The 25491-nt window shown below is 41.8% G+C and overlaps 1 protein-coding gene across 1 annotated transcript in view; it reads left to right on the top strand.

Annotated features, from left to right (window-relative positions):
* Window positions 1-25491, top strand: part of ADCY8 (adenylate cyclase 8) — a 187119-nt gene that overhangs the window by 36622 nt on the left and 125006 nt on the right. The window contains exon 2 of the mRNA XM_030553838.1: window positions 12444-12593. Within this exon, the coding sequence (XP_030409698.1) occupies window positions 12444-12593 (150 nt within the window). The remainder of the gene's footprint in view (window positions 1-12443; window positions 12594-25491) is intronic.

Raw genomic sequence — 25491 nt, 5'->3', positions numbered from 1 at the left:
GGACCCAGCTGAGACAGTTCCTCGTGGAGGATGGACTATGCCCAGCTTAAGGCTTGGTGGAAGATTTGATTTGTGTTTGCTTTGGAACTTTGTAAATAAAGAAACCAGCCCTCAAGTAGGGCTGTGATTGCATGAGAATGATTGTGTGGGGTTTGTATAAGGACCCCTGAGGAAAAGGAAGATGGGGTTGGGGGCACTGGAGAGTCACTCTTGTCTTGAAGGGGAGCTTGAGGGAGGGGCAGTCAACTCTGTTCCAAGGAAGTATTCATACATCTTTCCTCATTTATCTGGGAGTGCAGGGAGTAGCCATGAGCCTTCCAGTGTCCCAAACAGTCCCTGATGTCTTGTCACTTTAGCATTTTTATGAAATGACAGACTTGTCAAAACTCCAGAAATATGTACTTTTGCTAGGGTTATGCCTAAATACAAGACTAACTCCAAATGAGTTAGCGGTGATTTGCTGAAAATGGCTTGGCATTTAGGGATGCTCAGTGGCACTATCAGGGTTATATTTTAGCTTGCCTGCCTCAATGCGTCACTCAGGTTGTGTCGCTTGCTGTCACTTTGTGGCTGATAGGACATGATTTGCCTTCCAGACCTAATGTATGGGCAGTATATTGCAAATGCCCCGCCTTAAGTGGATAGCTGCTCTGCTAAATTGCATGTTTCGAGTTACCTATGAACAATAATTTGCTCTAATGTTTAATTTTCTGCATTTCTGATGGATTCAATGGAAGAGCGAAAGAGGGAAATAGCCATGTTTTCATAACAGAATATTACACCTCTTGCTGTGAATATTAAAAACACATTTCTGAATTTTGTTTTTGATCTAAAAACATGACAATTGACTTTATGTATATGTATCATTGTTCTGGGGGAAAATGTGCTTTTTTCTAATCTGTCAACAAAAATTAAAATGACATGCCCTTGTGTTGCTTTTGTTTGCTTTTGCAATAGCCCAAAGAAGGAAAAAATGTCAGAGACCACCTGTTCTCAATGTAGATAATCAGGGTATGGTACAGATTCTGCATATGGATGGGTAGGCACAATCCCCTTTGGAACCTATGGCTGTAATGGACAGTCAAGGTTAGGCTGTGTTCCTGTGTATGAGAGGAGCTGAAGTACTTATATACACACTAAAACAATGAGAAGTCTGGTGGCACCTTAAAGACTAACAGATTTATTCGGGCATAAGCTTTCGTGGGTAAAGAAACCCACTTCTTCAGATACATAGAGTTAGTCTTCAAGGTGCCACTGGACTCCTCGTTGTTTTTGTGGATACAGACTAACACAGCTACCCCACTGATACTGATATACACACTATGAACACTTGTATTTCTAGGAACCCACAACTTACCTGTTGACTAGCAGCACTGAGGTCAGAATTCCATAAGAACTCAGATCCCACATACACATCTAAATAAGGGCTGATTGGGTGCTGATCTCCTTTAGAAAAATTTGGCCATCAGGAGCACAACAGGGGCTGAGCTCCTGAAAATCTGTCCCTGAGCTCTTCTGAAAATTTTACACTAAATTGTCATTTCCAGAAATTAAATTTCTAAGAGGTAATACCTGCACAAAATGATGGTGCTTACACTTAACAATTCAGCAAAGAACCTCATTGGAACCATGAGGACATGTGTTTGCCTAAACTGAGCTGACTCAGAATCAAACCTCCCAATCTTCTTCTTCTTCATTGGTATTTTACAGTCCTTGGCTTTCTAAACATAGGGTTGTGAGTTCAGCCCTTGAGGGGGCCCCATAGGGATCTGGGGCAAAATCAGTACTTGGTCCTGCTAGTGAAGGCAGGGGGCTGGACTCAATGACCTTTCAGGGTCCCTTCCAGTTCTATGAGATAGGTATGTCTCCATATTATGTTATTTTAAGAGCTCTGGTCATGGAACAGGACTCCATCATGCTTGACTCTGTACAAACACGCAACAAAAAGACTGTTCTTGCCCCAAAGAGCTTACATTCTAAGTCTTATATCTGTAACCAGGGTCCTTTTTTCTCCCACCTGCCCCTCACAAGTATATTATATCCTCACTCATCTCTCAAGTCCATCACTTATTTTGCAAACTCGTTGAGGCATCTAGAACAATTATGGGTGTACAATAACAGTCATTCTTTCCGTTAGTACCAATAGAACATGTAGTATAACTGTGGCCTGGATGATGCAGGGGATTAATAATGGTCTATGGAGCCTTTCCTCCTATGTCAAGTTAGTAAATCAAGCCTGAGTCAGTCTGTATTAACTGAAAGTTATGACAGCGGCTCAGTGGCCTTTGCAAAACAAGTTGGTGGTCTCCATTCAGTTCCTGGTGGAGAGAGGTCCATAAGTTAAAAAGTAAATGCCACAGATATTAGTATTTGGCAGCGTCCACTGAGAAACCAAAACTGAAAGAGCATGAAGAGTAATTTTGGCCTCTTAAGTGCTGATGTGTGCTTTTCAAAATCCATTGATCAGATGGGGATGGGACACTTGCATAGCCAACAGTTCCTGTTCTATCCAAAGCAGAGGAGTTCAGCCTCCATAGCTATCAGTCCAACACATCACAACTCCCACCATTAATTAATTAGTCTGAGCTATTATAAGTGATATTAAATGAACGTTGAATAATATCTCTCCTTACACTGAAGTAACCAAACCCCAGGTGAACTGCAAGAGGAGGGGGTAAATGAGACTTTGGAGACTATTTTATTAAAGAAAACAACTTTGTGGCAAACAGCTATTTTTAGTTTAATAACTAATGAGTATTCAAAATGTTTCATCAAACCTAATTAACCTATAATAATTACTATAGCAACCACTGCTTTATATGGCACACACTGAAAACATTCTTAAAGAAACACAACAGCTTTCATTTCCACTGCTTACCTATCCCCTGTCAAAAACTTCTGTAATGCGCTGGTGGAACCAACCCAAACTTAAAATATGGTATAGGAAAAGAATAAAGTTATTACATGTGGAATTGCTTTTGGGAACATGTTGGACCTTCTGTCTCTTTACATTTTTCTCCTCCTTTAAGAATGTTCTGTTGTAGTTTTATTTTGCAGTTGGTTTTATTTGGCCTCCAGAAGCAGTTTGGCTGTTGAACTGCTATTTTCTTCTGTTTGTTAATATACCTCTTCTTCTACTCACAGTGCCACTCTGCTGTCTCAGTTCTGCTTCTAACAGACTTTTATCATCAGTTTCATTATGTACGCTAGAGCTTTGGGATCATGTGCTTTTGCAGAGCACTTTAGAGTATTTGGCTACGATACGGGATAAAATACTTTTGTTAAGGTATACCTGCATTGCTGTAGAAGGTGTGATTTCAGATGGGGTAGGCATATCTGTACTAGCTTTAATTTAGCTAACTCAGTTAAAAATTGCAGTGAAGATGCAGCTGCACAGGCTTCAGCGCAGGCTGTGGAATCCTGAATATGTACTCATGTTGCTAGCCTGCACTGCGGTCTCTGTCACTGTCTCATTACTGCTATTTAAGCTTCCTTAGCTAGATTAAATCGAGCATGGATTTGCCTGCCTGAGGTGCAGTCACACCTCTGATTGCAGCGTAGACGAAGAGCTTCAATTCTCCTCTGGTTTTCAAAATTCTTCATAGACTTTGTCAACTTTCTCTCTCTAATCTCGGATCTATTCTATCTCTCCCTTCTCCTTCTCCTCTCTATGTTCTCCAAGTGACTCTCAACTAGAGTTGGTTAAACTATTCATTATGAAGAATCAGCAAAGAATCCTGTGGCACCTTATAGACTAACAGATGTTTTGGAGCATGAGCTTTCGTGGGTGAATACACGAAATGCATGCATCTGACGAAGTGGGGATTCACCCACGAAAGCTCATGCTCCAAAACATCTGTTAGTCTGTAAGGTGCCACAGGATTCTTTGCTGCTTTTACAGATCCAGACTAACACGGCTACCCCTCTGATTATGAAGAATGTTTGTCACCTATCCACCCGCTCTTGTTGGTTAGCTAATCACTAACCAACTGATTCTCGTAATTTTCATAACACATTTATAAATATTCACCAGAAACTTTGAATCAATCATTTTCAGATGATGAGCTCCTTGGAGAGTGTTCTCTTTGATTATGGGCTATTCATTTATTGCTTATCCGCCCTGCTTGGATGACTGAATCTTTTCAAACAAGAGAATAATGAATAGCAAAAAAGCAAACAAAACATGTTCTGGTTGGAAATTTTGGATGCAACATTACTCATGCTAAAACTTTCAGGATTCACAAACTTTTCTGTTTGGACCTGCCAGTTGTCCAAATAATGGATTACACTACCCTGAAAATGAAATCAAATCGAAGCAAGTGCTTTTATTTGCAGATATAGCCACAAGTCAGTGTAGTGACTCTTGGATCAGCTCTGTTTTCAGTAGCTAGGAACTACTTTCCCACCTGTGCCATTTTGAAGTTTCTTCTTCTTTCTGAACCACTGATTCACTCTCTCTCTCTCTCTCTCTCTCTCTCTTCAGATCAGCCCCTCCTCTATCTTTTGCCTGTGGTTGTGATTAATTCAGCTCTAACACACAAATCTGCTGGCATACCCCACTGTCCTATTAATGAATATTCCCTTTTTCCGTTCTCTTTATTCACTGTAGTTCCTTCTTTGACTAACACTTTCTCCAACTGTGTTTGAATTGCTCTTCAGCTGAGATCTGCTGCTCCCAAATATAGTCCAAATGTTATCGGGTTTCATTTCTTTTAACAAAGCACTTTGAGATACTCTGCCTGACAGGCACCAGACAAAAATGAATTTAATTGAAGCATTGTCCACTTTCATAACTAAACTTACCTTGTGTGTTTGACTTGGCTTGCTCACATTGCTTTGCCTTTGTTTTTATATTGACTTTGTAAAGTGCCCCCGAGGTGCCTGCGGGAAGGACATTTTATAAATGTAAATTTGATTTGATTTGACAAGAGACTTCTTTGTGAATCAAGCTCTTAATTATCTCCTGAGTGATAGAAGGCTGTTAGATTTATAGGAAGTAGAGAGATGGAGAGTAAAAATTATAACAGCAGTTCTAGTTACCCGTGGATACTTTAGCATACCTTCTTTATTCATCCACCCTTGTTATGAGACTCCCACACAGTGGAAGTAGCTCTGATTTTGCAGTAATGATGTCTCCCTAACCATTGCATTGATGGACACTTTCTTGTTTGCAGTTATACAATATCTAATATGCAGATCTTCCTTTAGCGTAATTTTACGTCTAACATGGCTTTTTATGTCACTCTGATTTTGCAGTAATGATGTCTCCCCAACCATTGCATTGATGGACACTTTCTTGTTTGCAGTTATACAATATCTAATATGCAGATCTTCCCATAGCATAATTTTATGTCTACGTGGCTTTTTATGTCACTTTATAGCCCAGCTGCATCTCTTTATCCAAAGGCTGTGGGAGACACAAGAAGGGTTAAGGGACTCTTAACTGATCTGAAAAGGTTTTCTTTTTCTTAACCCTCTCATTCCTACTGTGTTGGCATCTATTGTCTCCAGTACAGTAGAAAGGACATGGTGTGCTCCACAGCTTATAAAATCACAATTTGGCTTTGGCATATGGCCAGGTTATTCAGTGGAAATCTCACAGGCCTTTTGGTACCAGCCACGTTGTGTGGGTGGTAGAGGCACTAACAGCGAAAGATTCAAGTCTTTTTTTACAAGACCCAAATTCTTCCACTCTTAATTGAGAAGTACCTTATTCTGCAAGTGGTCCTGTTGGTTTCAGTCAGGCTACTCTGTGTAAGGATGGCAGAAAGTGGCTCCAACTAAATAAGTCATTCCTTCACCTGTAACATGTTTTCTTTAATGCCCTTTGTCCAAAATTAGACTGTGCAGTCATTGTACCTAATTGAAAGCCAGTCTACTACCCGTATTCTGTGAGCAGTTCCGTTGATGTTGGTGGAACTAGTTATGAACTTAAGTATCAGTGAATAAGGGGCCAGAACTGGCCCTACCAGAACATACAGCTGAGCTACCAAAAACTAGACTAACTGTACTCTGCAAATCTGTAAGATGCTTGTCTGTGTAAGGTAAATTGGCCAACCCTTTTTAGAATGTGTATGTTGGGGATGAATGGGGTTGAACACCAGGTTTCCAAATAAAGTTGATTCTTGATGTACTGAGGGATCAGTATTAGAGCTGGTCGAAAATTTTCCGTTGAAACTGTGTTTTGATGGAAAATTGGGTTTTTGATTAAATGAAATTTCGTGTGGAAAATGTCTGCTCTCTGGATATTTTCAGTTTTTTCACTGAAAAACCAAACTCCTGAAAGTCCAATATTTCATTTGAAAACCAAATATTTTTGATTCTGAAATGCTGAATGTGGTGCCTCATAAGGGGTTATAGTTTGTGTGCCTCATGCCCTGTTCTCCGCAGCTCTGAGATGTAGTATCCCAGTGTCACAATGTTAGGGAAGTTAGAACCAGATTCTGTTAGCCTTCCTTCTTGAGTAGTTGCATTGGCTTCAGTGGGTTTCAGTCATCAAGGGTTTCAGGAGTTTCTGGCTCTTAGGAAATACTGTCATCTTAAAAAAAGGAAAATAATATACCCTTTATTGCAAAGTTTCCAACATCTACTTTGTTTGACTGTAGATTTCCCTGCATACACTAGAGAGAGAGTCCAGTTACAAGAGAGGTATCTGCTCTGGAACAAGACAAACTTGGAAAAGAAAACGAACACATTATCCAAGCATTTGAGGATTTAAATTCCATTGTAGCATACATAAAGCATTCAGTCAGAGTTTAAAGCAAAAGTGAAAGCAGTAGCAGATCCAGGAGGAAGCCCTCTGCAAAATCCAAATCTCTCCCATGATGGTCGTTACCCTCTATTCTATTTAAATCTATCCATTAATTATCATTAACAACACATTACCTCATTAATATACATAAAGTAACATTAAGAGGGCCTGTGTTGCGTGTAGGAATCTGCTTGTGTAACACCAATGGGAGTGGCAGAGCTCCCTGCACACTGCACTGAAGGCAAATTTATTTTCAATAGTTCTCCCTCCCTTGTGCCACCTGAATGTTGCTACAGGATCAGAATCTTGCACCTGAGAATTGCCCTGGCAGAGACAACTCCTACAACAACTGGTTCCCCAGCCACCAAGAGAGTGCAAGTCGGGAGAGGGAGGGACTGTAACAGAATTGGAACTGGTCTGTATTAATTTATAATTACCCTCGGTTACTGGGATTTTCACTGTATGTGTAATAATCTTGGGGTTCATTAGATAACAAACTAGTGAATGAGACAGGAATAAAACTTTAATAAAACAAACTGGAGAGCTTCTGTAGTGAGCTGCTGCACCCAGCCATGTGGCGGTCCCAACCCCTGCCTCCACGGCACATCTCCAAATTCCTATATTCATAATACTTTCCCTTATGAGGGAGTATCTCCAGATTACAATTACAAACCACTAACAACTCTCTTATAACACATGCATTAAATTCTCAACCCATGTAGTACATTTCCATAAACCCATCAACTACCTTGAGAGGAGAGGTTACTAGCATATCACTCTAGCGTGGTCTTCACTGCTCACTTTTCTCAATTACCCCTTCTCTAGGTGGGTTAGCAAGTCTATGAATCTTTTAAGATGTTTAATCTCCCGCACTGATCTTCTCAGTATCAGCCTTTCATTAGAGTGTGAGTTGTTTTGTTGTTCCTTGACAGTTTCTCTTTTGTGCACTCACAATAAAGGATCAGTCAGATGGGAAATGCCAGAGTCCACATCTACTGTCAAAGTGTTGGAACTTTGTGGGATTCCTCATAAATCCCTTTGATTATGTCGAAATGTGTCTCCCTGGTCCATCCGGATTATATAAAACCTTGGATGCAGCTGTTCTTTAATGGTAATCTTTGGCCCCATGTATTAGAGGTGTGATTCTTAAGGCACAGTCTATCATCTGGGTTAAGAGATGGGAGACCTCGGGCCCTTTGTCAAAATAATATTTTTGCTTCCACTTCAGATTTTCTTTCATCTTCCATATGAGTTCATTGTTTCAGCAGGTTATCAGTAATTGGTAAATTAGATCTGATTCTTCTTCTCACTAACAGCTGAGCTGAAGAAAAGCCATTCTCCAGGGGTGTACTTCAGTAAACCAGTAATGTTTTATACAAATCACCCCCACTGTCAAAAGTTTTTTTCATAAGACTCTTTACTGTCCTTATAGACCTTTTCACAAGACCTTTTGACTGGGGGTAATTTGGATTTGATGTTTTGTTATGAAAATCCCAGTCTATGGCAAATTGCCTAAATTTTGCACTGGAAAAATTGTGGAACATTATCACTAAAGACTTCATTTGGAATTCCACATCTAAAGAAGGTTCTCTTTATGCCAGCTATCACTAGGGTGACCAGATGTCCCCATTTTATAGGGACAGTCCCAATTTTTGGGTCTTTTTCTTATAAAGGCTTCTATTACCCCTGACTCCCTGTCCTGATTTTTCATACTTGCTGTCTGGTCACCAGGGACGGCTCCAGGCGTCAGTGCAGCAAGCATGTGCCTGGGGCGGCAAGCCGCGGGGGGCTGCGTGCCGGTTGCCATGAGGGCGGGAGTCAGGCAGCCTTTAGTGGCATGACTGTGGGAGATGCACTGGTCCCGCGGCTTCAGCGGTAATTTGGTGGCGGGTATGCAGAAGGCGCGGGACCGGCAGATCACCTGCAGAAACGCTGCTGAATCTGTGCCGCTGAAGGCCATCTGACTGCCGTATTTGGGGCAGCAAAAAGCATAGACCTGCCCCTGCTGTTGCCCTAGCTATCACTGACTTACTATTAGTACTATGCAGTATGCAAATTTATGGATACAGAGAATAAATAATCTGTGACTATTAAATAATCTTTGATTGCCAGGTAAACAAGTCAGTGCTGACCTTCTCCTAAGAGCTTTGTGGAGTGGGATGCACTTAACTTTTCTGCATTTGGTAGCTACAGCATTTTGCTAAATGATTTCTCCCCCGTCCCATTTATGACAGAGTTTCCCAAAGCCATCACAGTTTGGGGCCATGCTGTGATCTATCTGTGCTCAGTCTTCCTCCTCACAGTGGTTTTCATAGTGAGTGGTTCCACTCTTTGATTTGACCTATTCTGTCTATATTCTTTTGTACTTAGAACATGGGTAACTCCTCCTGGTGAATTTAGTTCTTTGGCTTGTGCTTTCACAGTTTCTGCATATCTGGAGAGCTTTTTCGAAAGTTAAAGTCTCCTTCACAGAGCCATTTCTCTCTTAACACATTGTCTTTAATGCCACAAATGTTTCTCTCTGACCAGAGACTCTGTCAGCTCACTAAAGTCACAGGTTTTACTGAGTTTCCTTTATTCTGTGACATATTGATCAATGGTGTTATCAGTTATTTGCATGCATGTAAAAAATGTTTCTCTCTCAAAGATTTCATTCCTTTTTGGCATGCAATGTACCTCAAATTTAGTCAGTCAGTATTTTATTTAACTTCATGCTTCCACCTTCTTCAAACTTAAAATTATTATAAATATCCAGTGCATTCTCCCCAGCAACATGCAAAAAGATAGATGATTTCAGCTGATCATTTTTCTCCTCTGCCCCATCGCAGTTAAATATAATTCACATCTGTTTGAATTTTTTCCAGTTCTCTGCAACATTGCCTGACAATTGCAGACAGGAAAGAGGTTGCAAAACATCCATTTTTGTCTTTTTTCCCTGCTTTCTTAAGCCAGTCAAGTTACTACTGTGCTCACCAAATACATGCAAAAGCCTCCATGCCTGGTGCTCCACATGCTTCTCTGGTGCTTCCCTTTGTCTCTGTTTTTAGTTGCAAACATAGGAGTTAACTTCAAAATGACTGCAGTTTCCTTCTCATTCAGCACTTCCGACACCATGTAACCATCTTTGGGTTCATTAAATAACAAACCAGTGAATGAGAAAGGAACAAAACTTGAATAAAACAAACTGGAGAGCTTCTGTAGTGACCTGCTGCACCCAGCCATGCGGTTTTCCCAACCCCCGCCTCCAGGGCACGTCTCCAAAATCTATGATCCTAACACTGGCTCTTATGAGGAAGTATCTCAAAACTGAAATCTTCTACAACATATCTACAGTGTGGATCCATCGGTTTAATTTAATGGGGGGCTATAAGGAAAAACAAAGAGGAAGGTAAAGGAATGGCTCAGGATAAACATTTCTCCACACGCAATTAAGGGATGTTAAGAGTTAATGCCAACATGGGAATATATATGGGAACAAGAGGATTAAAGGACTGTAGCAGTTTAAAGAGGGACACTCTCTCAAGAAAAGGGGTAAGTTATTTAGGTAAACTAGATGAAAACACAGGCACCTGTTACGGGTGACTGAAAAACGTAGGCCTGCCTAGGTTACCATCGGAGGATTATAGAATCATAGAAATGTAGAGCTGGACGGGACCTCTAGAGGTAACTAGTCCAGCCCCCTATGCTGAGAAAGGACCAAGTAAACCTAGACCATCCTGACAAGTGTTTGTCTAACTTGTTCTTAAAAACCTCTACAACCTGCCTTGGAAACGTAGTGCATTGCTTCCTAATATTTAACCTAAATCTCCCTTGCTGCAGATTAGGCACATTACTTCTTGTCCTGCATCCAGTGGACACGGAGAACAACTCTTCACCATCCTCTTTATAACAGCCCTTAACATATTTGAAGACCATTATCAGGTCCATCACCTCCCTCCCCCACACAGTCTTTTTTTTTTTCAAGACATGCCCAGTTTTTTTAACCATCCTTCATCGGTCATGTTTTCTACATTTTTTATCATTTTTGTTGCTCTCCTCTGGACTCTCTCCAATTTGTCCACATCTTCCTTAAGTGTGGCTTCTAAAACTGTACATAGTATTCCACCTCTGGTCTCAGCAGTGCTAAGGAGGATGTTACAATTACCTGCTTACGTATAACACTCCTGTTAATATACCCCAGAGAGATAATAGCCATTCTCAACTACAACACATGGTTGATTCATATTCAGTTTGTTATCCACTATGCCCCCCAGAGCCTCTTCAGCAGTACCACTGCCTACCCAATTATTCTACATTTTGTAATGGTGCATTTGATTTTTCCTTCCTAAGGGTTTGTCTACACCGGCAATTTACAGCGCTGCAACTTTCGCACTCAGGGCTGTGAAAAAACACACTCCTGAGCACAAGTTTCAGCGCTGCAAAGGGCCAGTGTAGACAATGCACCAGCGCTGGGGGCCGCACTCATAGCTACGCCCCTCGTGGGGATGGGTTTTTCAGAGCGCTGGGAGAGCTCTCTGCCAGTGCTCTGCCGCGACCATGCAAGCCATGTTAAAGCACTGCCACAGCAGCGCGTTAGCATTGCCAGTCTAGACTAGACTTAAGTGAAGTATTTTGCACTTTTCTTTATTGAATTTCATCTTGTTGATTTCAGACCAAATCTCCTTTTTTTCAAGGTCATTGCAAATTCTTATCCTGTCCTTCAAGGTGCTCTGAATCCCTTCCAGCTTGGTGTTATCTTCAAATTTTATAAGCATACTCTGCTCTCCATTATCCAAGTCGTTAGTAAAACTATTGAATAGAACCAGACCTAGGAGTTTGGTTTGTGAAGGTCTGGGGGAAAGTGAGACAACAAGCAGAATCAGGGTGATTTTGTAAATTGTGCTCGCAGGGCAAAATCTCCAGCTAGTGTAAATCAGCATAGCTCGGTTAAAGACAAATTCATAGCCACTGAGACACTATTCCATAAAGTTTATTTTAGCTTGGGGCATGCCTGGGGGGGAGAAAAGGAAGAAGCCGGGATGCCCCTTCTTCCACTAGCACAAAGTGTGTAGTTCGCAGTTATAGGAGAGGAGAATGTTTTCTTAGCCTTTATATGTGGGAGGGATGAAGTGAGACCTCTGTTTATACCACAGCCATGTTGCAAGTATTTGTTTAGGCTTTGGGTTTGTGTTTTGGGTTTTTTGTTATTCAGAAATATGCGTGCCAGTTCGTTGTCATCAGCTGATAATGAGGTTGTTTCAAGTGTCAATAATATTAATACAGTAACAACAATAATTCATAATTAAATGGATACGCTGCCCTTGTATCGTTCTTTTTTATGTGGCTCACTTCTCACACAAAGCTATGAAGCGCATCACAAAGCTGCTTTTACAGACGGGGCTATGGAAAAATAAATTCTGAATTGTGTTTGTAACCACACTTGACTCGCGATTTGTGAGTCAGCTCTTGGATGCATCATTCGTGGTTCAACTAGAGTTTAATGCCCCCCAAATATTGCATATTTCTTCCTGCAGGCAGAGTATGTTTCATATGTTTGACACCTTTAATTAAGATCCAAGAGACTTTTTTCTGCTAACTTTCTTAACTGTTTAGTTTTACAGCCTACATGACTTTTAAGCAGTCTTTTTCCTTTTTAAATGGATATTTTTGTCTCATTCGTCTGATCCAAGTCCTGTTTTCTTGTCTATTTCAGATAGCGGCTCAGGCAGTGTTATTTATGTGTATGAATACAGCGGGAATCTTCATTAGCTACCTATCAGACAGAGCTCAGCGCCAAGCCTTCTTAGAGACCAGAAGATGCGTAGAAGCAAGACTGAGGCTAGAGACGGAAAACCAGAGACAGGTATCCAGAGAAATGCTGCTACTGTCATATAAATTGGAGCTCATACATCGCTAGGACCAGATCCTCCTCTTACTTACATGCTTGTAACCTCTTGATGTGAATGGAATTATACTGGTTAAATGAGGATCATACTCTATCGTTTGCTGTATTTTTCTGACATGACATCTCAAAGGCTTTCATCATGAAATCTCTTCCTTGCCTCATTTGTGCAGAGGAGCCTACTCTATCCGACACCCTTCTCCTGCTCCACCCCTCACTCTGCCTCCTGGATGTATCAGTTAAACTCACTTTGCACCCACCAAGGGATAAATCAATGCCATTATTCTGCATTGTCATTTAAATTAGTTTTAGGACCAATATGCATTCAACATATAAATTATGTTGCCATTTAATTCACTAATGAAATTAGCCTAATGATTTTATTATGTATGTAAATAGTTTCCTCCTTCATATTTCTTTCCTTTTTTGCCAAACTTACATTAAGAGATCCAGAAGTTGTGCAATGTTCTTGACACTCATCTCTGCAGTATCCTGCCTAGGATTACTGTACATCTGGGTTTTCCAAGACATTGCTTCATTTTTGAGGCTCTGTCCTCTGTTGGGCAGATTTTTCAAATAACAGGAAATGTCTGGAATTTTTGCAGAAAAGATATTGCAGCTTCCCAACTGGTCCCTCCCCTGCATCCACAGCTGATTGGTCATGCCCCTGCATCCACTGCTGTGGGATCCTGCTCATCCAGGCCTGGATCCCAGCTATGGGGAGAGGGCAGGATACCATAGAGAGGCACTGACTGACAGCTGTCGCTGCATCCTGGGCTTGCACCAGTCACCCTGCCACTGTGACAAGGAACGATACTGCGCTTTACATCTAGTGAGTAACCCTGTTGCAGGTACCCCCTCCAGCTCCCTCTCCCCATCTCCCCCCTCAGCATAAGGAGACCACCTTTTCAAATGGCAAAAGCGGGATACATGCAGGATCCTCACTCCACTCCATGGCCTTACCTACTGATCCTCCTCTTCCTGAGGCCTCACTGCCAGGACAGGCTGGAAGCCGGAGGCAGGCCATGGTATGAGCTGCTCAGGGAGCCTGGGCCGCTGTGGGGTGACCCAGACCCTCCACCTGCTCTGGGTGGGGGGCAAGGTGCCCAAGAGCAGCCCCTGGCTCCTGTCCCCACCACCCAGGTGCACTGCCCAGGGTAGGTGGAGGGTTTAGGGCTCCCAACAGTGGCTCAGGCTCCCCGGGTGGCTCTTACTACTGCCTAGCTCCAGCTTCTGGCCTGGCCAAGGGGGTGGAGCATCAGGGAGGAGAGAAAGAGGCAGGGGCAGGGCCTTGTGGTGAGTAAGGGGGGGCTAGTGCTTAAGCTGGGAAGAGCCTGGCACTACCTCTGAGCCTTGGGCAGGCGTGGAGCAGCACCAGTGGGGCATCCAAGACAAATACTGTTCCAGAGTCATTCAGCCCAAGACTGGGACTTGAACTCCGCAGTGCAGGACTGTCCCACCCAATTTGGCTAGTAGACAACACTGTCCCACCCACTGTACTCTTTTGGGAAACTTAAAATATGGTAATCCTGCCTGACCTCTGTCTTCCATAGTGCATTGTAACATATCCATCAGAATGATTTTTCAATGCACAAGGCAATTTCTGCTAAATCAAAATTTTCCTGAATTTTTTTGATTTTTCAATTGGGAAAATCAAATGATTAATTTGAGGTCAGTTAGACACAGATCAGAATATTTTATATAGTTAAACTGACTCAAAATGTTTCAAATCAGTTAATATCAAACTGCATTTCCCATCATGGCATGTTGCCTCAAGGGAACTCTCCCATGGCCTTGACTCCCTGCAGGGCTACATTACTCATAATGCAACTCAGATTCAAGTCTGACCAAGCTTAGTGCTGCTTCATTGGAGTCACATGACTTCTGGTGCATGATGGGAGATGTAGTTTGTCCAGGGAGCCTGGCCCATGGAGGTGAGTGGTGAACAGTAACTGTCAGGAGGAACTGCTTCACAACTGGGAAATGCAATTTAATGTTGAAGTTTCTCAAAACAAAATATGCCGGGTCAGTTTAAAAACCAGACTGAAACATTCTGATTTCAAGAATGTCAAAATACTGTGTTTTGACTGAAAGTGTCAAAATGAAATATTTCAATATTTCTGCATCAAATCTTTTGGAGTATTTTGTTCCATGAAAAATTTTGATATTTCAGCTTTTTGCCTCAATCTGGGATAAACACAAATGTTGAAATACTGGAATTTCCTGTGTGATGGAAATTCTGCCTTTTGCTCAGCCCTGCCCTGTAGATACATTCTTATTTCTTTTATTTCTGAGAATTTAAGGTCATTTTAAGGTGGGGATGTGTAGAGAGGTGAAGCAAAGGACTGCACTAAATATGTAACAAAAATAACTGCCATAAGTTACCATATTAGTATGTTCCCTACTTTAGTTGTCATCAGAATTATCCAATGAGTCCCTCATTAGCATAGAAAACTCTTGATTTACTAGGGCTGTATGCCGTATGCCCTGGTTTTATTTCTCCCCATTCACGTAAACTGGTTAAAGATATGCATATCTCTGTGGTTTGTTAGCCATGCTTAACTCTTCTGGTTTCCTGTAACCCTAGGGTTCCCTTTCATTGGAGTGAATGGGGTAATTAAAAGGGAGATATTTTTAGTTGAAATTCTGCTCCCTTCTGTTCAATTCTTTGCCACCAAACTCCCTCCCTCATTTAAAAAATCTCTGTCCTCCCACTCCCTATACCATGGGGTAAATTGTTCTTTGAGAAACATAAAGCCACCCTGTTTCAGAGTAAAAATGTCATTATTAAACATAGATTTCATGTTCAGTAGATAGACAGTACACTATGGATCAGATTCTCTTCTGTGCTGTTAGCTGGACAAGACAGTGGATTGGAGCACACAGGGATCCCACGATGTCTCCTTGATTCCACGAGTTGATCTGCACTGGTCCCAAGTAAGTTAGAGCAGCCTAGGAACTACTGGATACTACTCCAGATGGCAATGGCCCCCAAGGAACCTTAGAGCAGCTGGAGATTGCCAGAATACAGTAAACTCTGGCTGTGTCTCTCCCCTTCTCCTTCCTATGGGTAAAATGCAGAGGCTGATGCTGGGGCCGGCTGCATAGGAATGCAGTAGAAAAGCTAGTGTTCTGTTGTTCACAAAAAGCAGCATGATCTAGAGCTTTGAACGAGGGACTGACTGCTTGTAAATTTTGAGTTCTAATCTTGATTCTGATATTGACTTGCTGCATGGCCTTGGGCATGTCATCTATCTTTCTCTTTGTTTTCCCCATCTGTAAAATGGGGATTATAGTGCATATTTACCACACAGACATTAAGGGGCTGGTCCTACAAACTTGTGCACTTATGATTATTTGTTCTTTGTATTACTGTAGTGCCTTGGAGCCCTGGTCATAGACCAGGACCTCGTTGGGTTAGGTGCTGTACAATTACAGAACAAGAAGACAAGTGCATGCCTCAGAGAGCTGACAATCTAAGTTTAAGACAAGAGACCACAGATGGATACAAACAGACAGATGGGAGAGTACAAGGAAACAGTGAGACAACATTAGCCAGCATGATACAGACGGCATAAAGCCATTAAATGTTTTGGTGGTGTTTGGGGGATTTTGCAGTGATCATCTAATAAACACCTGTAGATCTATTAGAATACAAATGTTGCACTCATGTTTAATGGAGGAATGCAGGACTTGGTAGTATGTGCGTCTAGATAAATTCCACACAAAAATCTTGCCATTTCCCCTGCAAAAACAGTTTTGCTTATTTCTTTTGACTTTGTTAATCCTAGCTTGTTTTTATGGAATGTGGTGCGATCTCAAGGTGAAACTATTCAAGGTGAAACTATCAAAACGATTCTTCTCTCTTTCCCGCCCCCCCCCAAACATACTGTGGTTTTTTTGGAGGTGATTCCATTTTTTCCATGCAGTTCTGAGCTGAAATTGGGCAGTTAAATGTGGTAGCATCTGCTGCATATTATGTAATTCTTCTTCTTCTACAGCAACTCTTGTTCTCCTTGTCATTGGTATTTTTCATTATAGTGTGGGTCCCTTGCTTTTTTTTTATTGTTATCATTGGTTTTCTCAGCGTGGCACCATATTGTTCTGGAGCACTAAAATTGGCCAAATTCTATTCTCAGGTACATGGATGTATACTTGGAGTAACTCCACTGATCCATTGCTTGTAGCAAGATACATTAGCATAAATTCTAGACTCGTGATAAATTTACCCACTGCAAAGAAAGCAAATAGCTATGGAAATGCAGAGTTTTATATATAGGATTATGAGTAAATTTTCAAAAGCCTCTAAGTGACTTAAGAGCATATTTTCAAAAGTGACTTAAGCATTTAGGTCCCTAAATCCCATTGACTTTCACTGAGACTTCAGGTAAAATTTGCAATAAGAACATAAAAATGGCCATACTTGGTTGACCAATGGTCCATCTAGCCCAGTATCCTGTCTTCCGATAGTGGCTAATGCTAGGTGCTTCAGAGGGTATGAACAGAAGAGGGCAATTATTGAGTAATGTATCCCCTATTGTCCAGTCCCAGTATCTGGCAGTCAGTGGCTTAGGGACACCCAATGCATGAGGTTGCATCCTGACCATCTTGTCTACTAGCCATTGACAGACCTATCCTCCATGAACTTAACTAGTTCTCCTTTTTTGAACCCGGTTATACTTCTGGACTTCACAGCATCTTGTGGCAACAAGTTCCACAGGTTGACTGTGTGTTGTGTGAAAAAAATACTTCCTTTTGTTTGTTTTAAACCTATTGCTTATTAATTACATCGGGTGATCCCTGGTTGCTGTGTTATATAAAGGGGTAAATAACACTTCCTTATTCACTTTCTCCACACAATGATTTTATAGACTTCTATCATATCTCCCCTTAGTCATCTTTTTCCCAAGCTGTTTAGTCCCAGTCTTTTTAATCTTTCATCCTGTGGAAGCTGTTTCATAGCCCTAATCATTTTTGTTGCCCTTCTCTGTACTTTTTCCAATTCTAATATATCCTTTTTGAGGTGAGATAACCAGAACTGCATGCAGTTATCAAGGTTTGTGTACCATAGATTATGTAGTGACATTATGATATTTACAATCTTGTTATCTATCCCTTTCCTAATGGTTTCTAACATTCTGTTATCTTTTTTGACTGTCACTGCACGTGGAGTGGATGTTTTCACAGAACTATCCAAAATGATTCCAAGATCTCATTCTTGAGTGGTAACAGCTAATTTAGACCCAATCATTTTGTATGTATGGTTGGGATTCTGTTTTCCAGTGTGCATTATTTGGCAATTATCGACATTGAATTACATCTGACAGTTTGTTGCCCAGTCACCCAGTTTTGTGAGATCCAGTTGTAACTCTTCACAGTCTTCTTTGGACTTAACTATCTTTAGAAATTTTGTATCATCTGCAGACTTTGTCACCTCACTCTTTACCCCTTTTCTCAGATCATTAATGAATATTTTGAAGAGCTCTGGTCCCAGTACAGACCTGTGGAAAACCTGCTATTTATCTCTCTCCCCTGTAAACACTGACCATTTATTCTTATTCTTTATTCCATGTCTTTTTACCAATTAATGATCCATGGGAGGACCTTCCCCCTCTTATATCATATCAGTTTGTTTTTCCTAAAAACCTTTATTGAAGGACCTTGTCAAAGGCTTTCTGAAAGTCCAGGTATACTATATCCACTGGATCACCCTTGTCCACATGCTTGTTGACCCCCTCAAAGAATTCCGATAGATTGGTGCATCATGATTTCCCTTTACAAAATCCATGTTGATACTTCCCAAACAAATCATGTTCATCTATGTGTCTTGACAATTCTATTCTTTACTATAGTTTCAACCAATTTTCCTGGTACTGAAGTTAGACTTACCAACCTGTAATTGCCAGGATCACCTCTGGAGACTTTTAAAAAATTGGCATTGCATTAGCTTCCTCCTGTCATCTGGTACAGAGACCGATTTAAGCAATAGTTTACATACCACAATTAATAGTGCTGCAATTTCATAGCTGAGTCCCTTCAGAAATCTTGGGTGAGTACCAACGGTCCTGGTGACCATTTAATTTTAATTTATCAGTTTGTTCAAAAACCTCCTGTACTGACACATCAATCTGTGAGAGTTCCTCAGATTTGTTACCTAAAAAGAATGGCTTATGTGTGTAAATCTCACTCATGTAATCAGCCATGAAATGCGATTCAAAGAATTCATCTAGCTTCTCCACAATGGCCTTGTCTTCATTGAGTGCTCCTTTAGCACCTTTATCATCCAGTGGCCCCATTGGTTGTTTGGCAGGCTTCTGCTTCTGATGTACCTTTTTTTTTTGCTGTTAGTTTTTATGTCTTTTCAAGTTCTTTTTTGGCCTGCCTAATTATGATTTGCCAGTTTATGTTCCTTTCAGTAGCATCTAAGTGACTTAGGAGCCCAAGTCTCTTTCACAAAAGTTCCTAAATCACTAAAGGCCAGATTTGTAAATGTACGTAGGTGCGTAAAGATGCAGATAGCTGCCTTGTGGAATTTTCAAAAGGGCTGAGGTGCCTTACTCTTATTGGGAATTGGGCATCTAGGTGCTTTTGAAAATCTGACTGGGCACCTATCTACATCTTTAGGCACCTAAATATCTTTAAAAATCTGACCCTTACCCTATACCAGATATGTGGATGGCAGTAGAGTTAAGTAGGGAGAATTTTTGCCACAGTTAATTGTGAGTGATATCGTGATGAGTCAGTAGCATACTTCCTTGGCATTCTTTCTACCTGTTTGCTAAACCACAAGAAACCTGGTCAACATGTGACAGTGAAATCCAAAGAAGAGGCTGTGGCCATACTTTTCCCATTTTCACATAGAAATCAAATTTGAGTTTACAACTTGGTTTTGGTTAAGATCTAAAACCTTTGACAGTCGGACTGAAAAAGTGAAACATCACTAGTGAAGACTCCCGAATATGAATATTGAATATGGAAAAAACAAAAGATGAGCTAGTGGAGGTAACACAGCTGAGACAACTTGTTGTGAAGCAGTGGGGCAAGTGGATTTTAAATCTTACCAATATGCATAGGTGACTTATGGGAAGGACACAAAGGGGACACCAGCTAAAGGGGGGTATGTGACCTCCCTGTGTGCCCCTCACGTTCCCACCCGTGACTCCTCCCCACCCCCATCCCAGGGCCCACGCTCTCCCCATCTCCTTCCCATCCCACGTTACTTGGGTGGGGGCTTTGTCCTCCCACTGCACCAGATACTAATTTCAGTGGATACCGATTTCTGAACCGCAGGCCTCTCCTGGGAACCGCAGTGGCAAAAGGAGCAGGACTGTACCGCCCCCAGTCCCACCTCTAGCCCTGTCCTCCAGCGGGGCTGTACAGACCCCGGACAGGAGACACAGCTGCGTGGAAGGGCTGGGGGCAGGGCTGGGGGCTGGTCCAGCCATGCCAGAGGAGCTGCCGGTGTGGGGCCGCCTGGCAGCCCCAAGTTCTGCTCCTTTCGCTGCTCCAGTTCCCAGGAGATCTCGACAGTATTCAGTGGATATCAAATATGGCTTTTCGGTACAACATACTGGCAATAAATGTCTTAATGGTACAGCGAATCTGACCATACTGGCTTACTTGCACCACAGTTGTGAAGGCAATTGTATGTAGCAGGTTGATGATACTGGCCAGTATGTTAATTCATCCATGGAATGGTGAAACACACTCATCCACCTGGGCCTGAAAACTATGGATGTGTCAGACAACAAAAATGCTAATATTAAAATACAACCGCCCGTGATGACTTTGTATAAACAAAGCATATCTTGTCAGATTCTCCGTAGATGTAAACCATTGACTTCACTGATTTACACAAGATGAGCATCTGGCCCAGTAAATTACTTTGAACATTACAAAAAGATTTATGCCCAGTGCTCCACTTATCTTGTCAACAGAATATTTAAAGACCAACATCCAGTGTTTTTTTCTTTCTTACTTGGTGTTCCCTCAAAGGCAGAGTAGGTAATTCTGCTTTCATTATGGCAAGGCAGTGAAAATGAAATGTGGGATATATACTTGAATATATACTACACAATTTTCAAAAATAATCATAACATAAATATGTAGTTTGCCTTAGTGCTAAGGTTTTGTATACTTGCTACAAGGACAGAGTAGAAAACTTCACTGAGATGAAAATGAAATTTGTTCTTTATTTAGCCTCTGTTTCTAACTTGCAAATGAACCATATAATAAACACACACATACATACTGGGGTAATGTCCCTATGATTATCGCATTAATGATACTCTTCCTTACCTTCTCTTTATCCAGTAATTGATCTCCACTGGAAACTCGTTAGATAAAATCAATCTTTAAATAGCTCTATTTAAAAATAAACAAATCTCCCAGAGAATTGTACCCTTCCTTTCCAAAAAATTTGCTGGTCTGAAAACGGCCATTGTGAAGGGTGGATAAAATTCAGATGTGCACTAGTGCAAACTCTCATGACTCAAGTCTGGAAATAGACATGGTAGAAGGGGAGAATTCCTTCTTCCAAATAAGGCACAGTTCTCAAAATAAAACCTCAACATTACAACATTATTATATGTAGAAAATCTATTTTAGTTAACCTTTGCAGGTCACTACAGTGTGTTAGTTAAAGTTTTCTTCTCCATCCAAGATCTATGCAGTTAGACTCATTATATTAAGCAAGGCTGGCTTTCTTGGTGGAGTGATATGGGACCTGATCCAGAATCCAACAGTCACTGAAAAGAATCCCATTGACATTAATGGGCTTTGGATCAGACTCATGAAGAAGTGTGCCAATAAAAAGTTTAAAAAACCTTTCTAGTCCAGTGGTTCCCAAACTTGTTCTGCCGCTTATGCAAGGAAAGCCCCTGGCAGATCGGCCCAGTTTGTTTACCAGCTGCGTCCACAGGTTCGGCTGATCGTGGCTCCCAGTGGTCTGCTGCTCCAGGCCAATGGGAGTTGCTGGAAGCGGCGGCCAATACATCCCTCGGCCCGCGCTGTTTCCTACAGCTCCCATTGGCCTGGAGCAGTGAACGACAGCCACTGGGAGCCATGATCTGCTGAACCTGCAGGACATCGCAGGTAAACAAATGGGCCTGGACGGTCAGGGGCTTTCCAACAAGCGGCAGAACAAGTTTGGGAACCACTACTCTAATATATTTTTCTCTGAAATGTGTGATGTAGGCAGAATGCATGATGGTGTCTTGTGGCATAAGAACTCTATGGGCACTTGTTTGAGACGACCAGCTTAACCTACAATGTGTCTCTTGGGCCTGGTCTACAGGGGGGTGGGGGCGGGAGGAGGAATTGATCTAAGATATACAACTTCAGCTATGAGAATAGCGTAGCTGAAGTCAGCGTATCTTAGATCGACTTAGATTGACTTACTTTGCATCCTCGTGGCGCGGGATTAACGGTTGCCGCTCCCCCGTCAGCTCTGTTTCTTGCCCTGGTGGAGTTCTCGAGCTGACGGGGAGCGCGTATGGGGATCGATGTATTGCGTCTAGATGAGACGCGATACATCGATCCCCAATAGATCGATCACTACCTGCCAATCTGGCAGGTAGTGTAGGCATACCCTTGGATATGTATGTTTACTCTCATGATAAGTATTTGTTACTCTCCTCACTGTGGCTGGTTCTGAATGATTTATAAAATGTAAACTCCCTACCCAGTGCCAAGATAGCCACCCATGGTGCTATACAATTATTGCTGTGCAGGGACTGATAATATTTGGCTTAGACTCAGTCAGAAAAATTCATCAGGTCTAGAAACCTGAAGAAGAAAAGGAATGAAAAAACGCTTTGGGTCATAATTCACCACTGTGTTCTGCCAGTTCCAATAGAGCTATCCCAGTGGAAAAAGGGAGTAAGGCAGCAGGGAGACAGACCCTTTAATGTTAGCTTCTTTGTTTTTTCGATAGACAATCTCCCTCCATCGCATCAGCCAGACTTTTAGAAAACGGCTCTTTTCTACGCTTGCATTATTGTCCTGAGGTGTACCCACAGAGGGTTAGGGTCTTCTATGTATAGATGTAGTCTGCACAAGCAAAAGGGGGTGTTTCAGTCACCTCCACAGACCTTCTGCACCACTGCTCTGGACCACATGGGAGGTCTTATTGTGCATTTGAGCACATGATGGGGGAGGGGATGAAGACAGGATGAGTCGAAGGAAGAAGCAGTTGGTCAAGGTGCAGCTGGTAAATACACACTCCCCTACTCTGGTCCCATGTGTTGTCAACTGTGGCATGAGCGTTTGTCCTCTCTGCGTGCTATGCCAGCTCTGTGCAGGTAGGTGGTTCAGCAGACCTCGATAGAACTGCCCAGAAAGACCACAGCCTCTGTTCACTGATGAAGGTGCTCAGCAGGTTTATTGCTGATAAAGTATGGTAATAGCACCCCATAGATTCTACAGAGAGACTAACGTATGTATGCCCATGACAATGGAGCAGCCCAGTCAGTGGTGGGACTTTCCACTGCCCCATAGGCCAGATAGAGAGTTGAGGCAAGGTAACCCAACATTTGAAGACTGAGACAAACAACTTACATGTTTCATATCATAGAATCATAGAATATCAGGGTTGGAAGGGACCTCAGGAAGTCATCTAGTCCAACCCCCTGCTCAAAGCAGGACCAATCCCCAACTAAATCATCCCAGCCAGGGCTTTGTCTCCAGCTTTGTCTCCAGAGGCAATTGGCTGCATGTTTGTTACCCCTCCTTGTACCTTTCTCCTGATGTTTCAGACAAGACATCCCTATTCATCACTTCTGTCAAACTATCCTATCTTGTGCTAGGCTGAGGTGTACTTGTGCTAGCCTGCTGGAACGTGTTTACATATTCAATGTATTTTGGCAATGTTAGCAGTACCTCTGCCAAGTTCATGTACTGGACACTGAACGTAGAGGCATTTGCTTTAATACATTGCCTGACATTGGTTCACAGCCTCCGGTTCAGGCCTCAGGCCTTGCCCAGGTCTAATGCTCTAGGCTCTGTTGACTATACCATGCAGATTACTCAGCAGTCTGCTGGTCTTCTATCTGTTCTGGGGAGGCTGTTAGGGTGCCAGGGGTAACTGTGACCCATGAGAGTGCATGGTCATGTGGCTCCAATGGGAGCTGGGGGCAAGTGTGCCAGGGGTTACAACCAGTATGGCGATCCCTGAGGATCTGCCAGGTTGTGGAAAGGGACTCCCTTTTCAGGGTCTCTTTTACTCACCCACCCAAATGCTACTTGTTCAGGGTGAGTGGAATTTTGCTGGGCTGTCCAAATCTACTTATCTACCTGCTGATACTGTGCTGGTAAAGAAACCTTGTCCAGGGCTAGAGGAGGGTTAGAAATATCAAAGGATTAGTTCTAACCATTTGTCCCCCACACACTCTCACACCATCTGTTGTCTCAATGGAACAACCATCTGTAATCTCCCCCCAAATCTCTCTTCTCCTGTTAACAGTTTACCAATTCAGAAACTAAACAGTGTGCTAGTTACACATAGTAGTGGCACATTGCCTATCCATATGGAGAGCTGAATGTCTACCTTGTTTTGCTTAATCTGGGCTGGGAAAAGGATCCAGGATCCGATGGAAAGCTGACGTCATGATTAAGAAGCAAGTTCCTTCTTTCTGCTTTCCATTTATTTCCCTAACCTCTCTAGTTTCAGGAGTATTTTTTCTTGCTCCCCCTCAGCAATCTCAGTCTAATTTTTTTTTCCATTTGCTTTAATAAAGCTCTCTGTAGGCTGATGAGCTCTGAATTTTTGTTTTTAAAGAAGCTTACATGTCATGCAGGTTTTATCAAGCTCTTACAGCTCTAGTTTTTAATCAGCAGTCAGTATTTACAACTTTTAAAATAAGAGTAGATTGGGTTGGGATTGGAAAGGATATTTTAAGAAGGTTGTATGGCCTAAAGTCATCTTTTTTAATATGGATACTAAGAATATAAAAATCCCTCTAAACTGGTATGAGGATAAAGTTCAGATTGGTGACAAAATATTCACAGAGACTTCATATTTCATTGCAGTAATGGTCTAGAAAGTATCATAAATAAAAATTCCAATCACAGTTATTTGGAACTTGTTTTAAAGGGTGGATGTTAACCCCCTTATAAAGTTTCTCTGTAATAAGCCTTTGATCCAGGTTTGTTTATTATTAAATAGAAATAAAAGACCAGTTATTTCTCTATGAAGGAATTTCAGGAAAATTCTTAAGCTTAAGCTGCCAGAGTGTTCTTGCAATTATTAGAATATAAGAGCATAAGAAGGCCATACTTGATCAAAGTAATGGTCCATCTAGCCCAGTATCCTGTCTTCTGACAGTGACCAATGCCAGATACTTCACAGGGAATGAACAGAAAAGGCAATCACTGAATGATCCACTCCTGTTGTCCACTCCCAGCTTTTGGCAAAAAGACACTTAGGGACACACAGCACATGGGGTCGCATCTCTGATCATGTTGGCTAATAGCCATTGATGGACCTATCCTCGAGAAACTTATCTAATTCTTTTGTGAACCCTCTTATAGTTTGATCTTCACAAAATCTTCTGGTAATAATTCCACAGATGGACTGTGTGTTGTGTGAAGAAGTACTTCCTTTTTGTTTTAAACCTGCTGCCTATTAATTTCATTGCATGACCCTTGGTTCTTGTGTTATGTGAAGGGATAAATAACACTTCCTTATTCACTTTCTCCTCACTATCCATGAGCTTATAGACCTCTATCATGTCCTCCCTTACTCATCTCTTTTCCAAGCTGAGCAGTCCCAGCCTTTTTAATCTTTCATCATATGGAAGCTATTCCATCCCCTTAATCATTTTGTTGCCCTTCTCTGTACCTATTCCAATTTTAATATATG

This window comes from Gopherus evgoodei, chromosome 2, assembly GCF_007399415.2.
Source record: "Gopherus evgoodei ecotype Sinaloan lineage chromosome 2, rGopEvg1_v1.p, whole genome shotgun sequence".
In the NCBI taxonomy this organism is placed as follows: domain Eukaryota; kingdom Metazoa; phylum Chordata; order Testudines; family Testudinidae; genus Gopherus; species Gopherus evgoodei.
The sequence above is the reverse complement of the archived record's forward strand: the minus strand, read 5'-3'. Positions and strand labels throughout refer to the sequence as shown.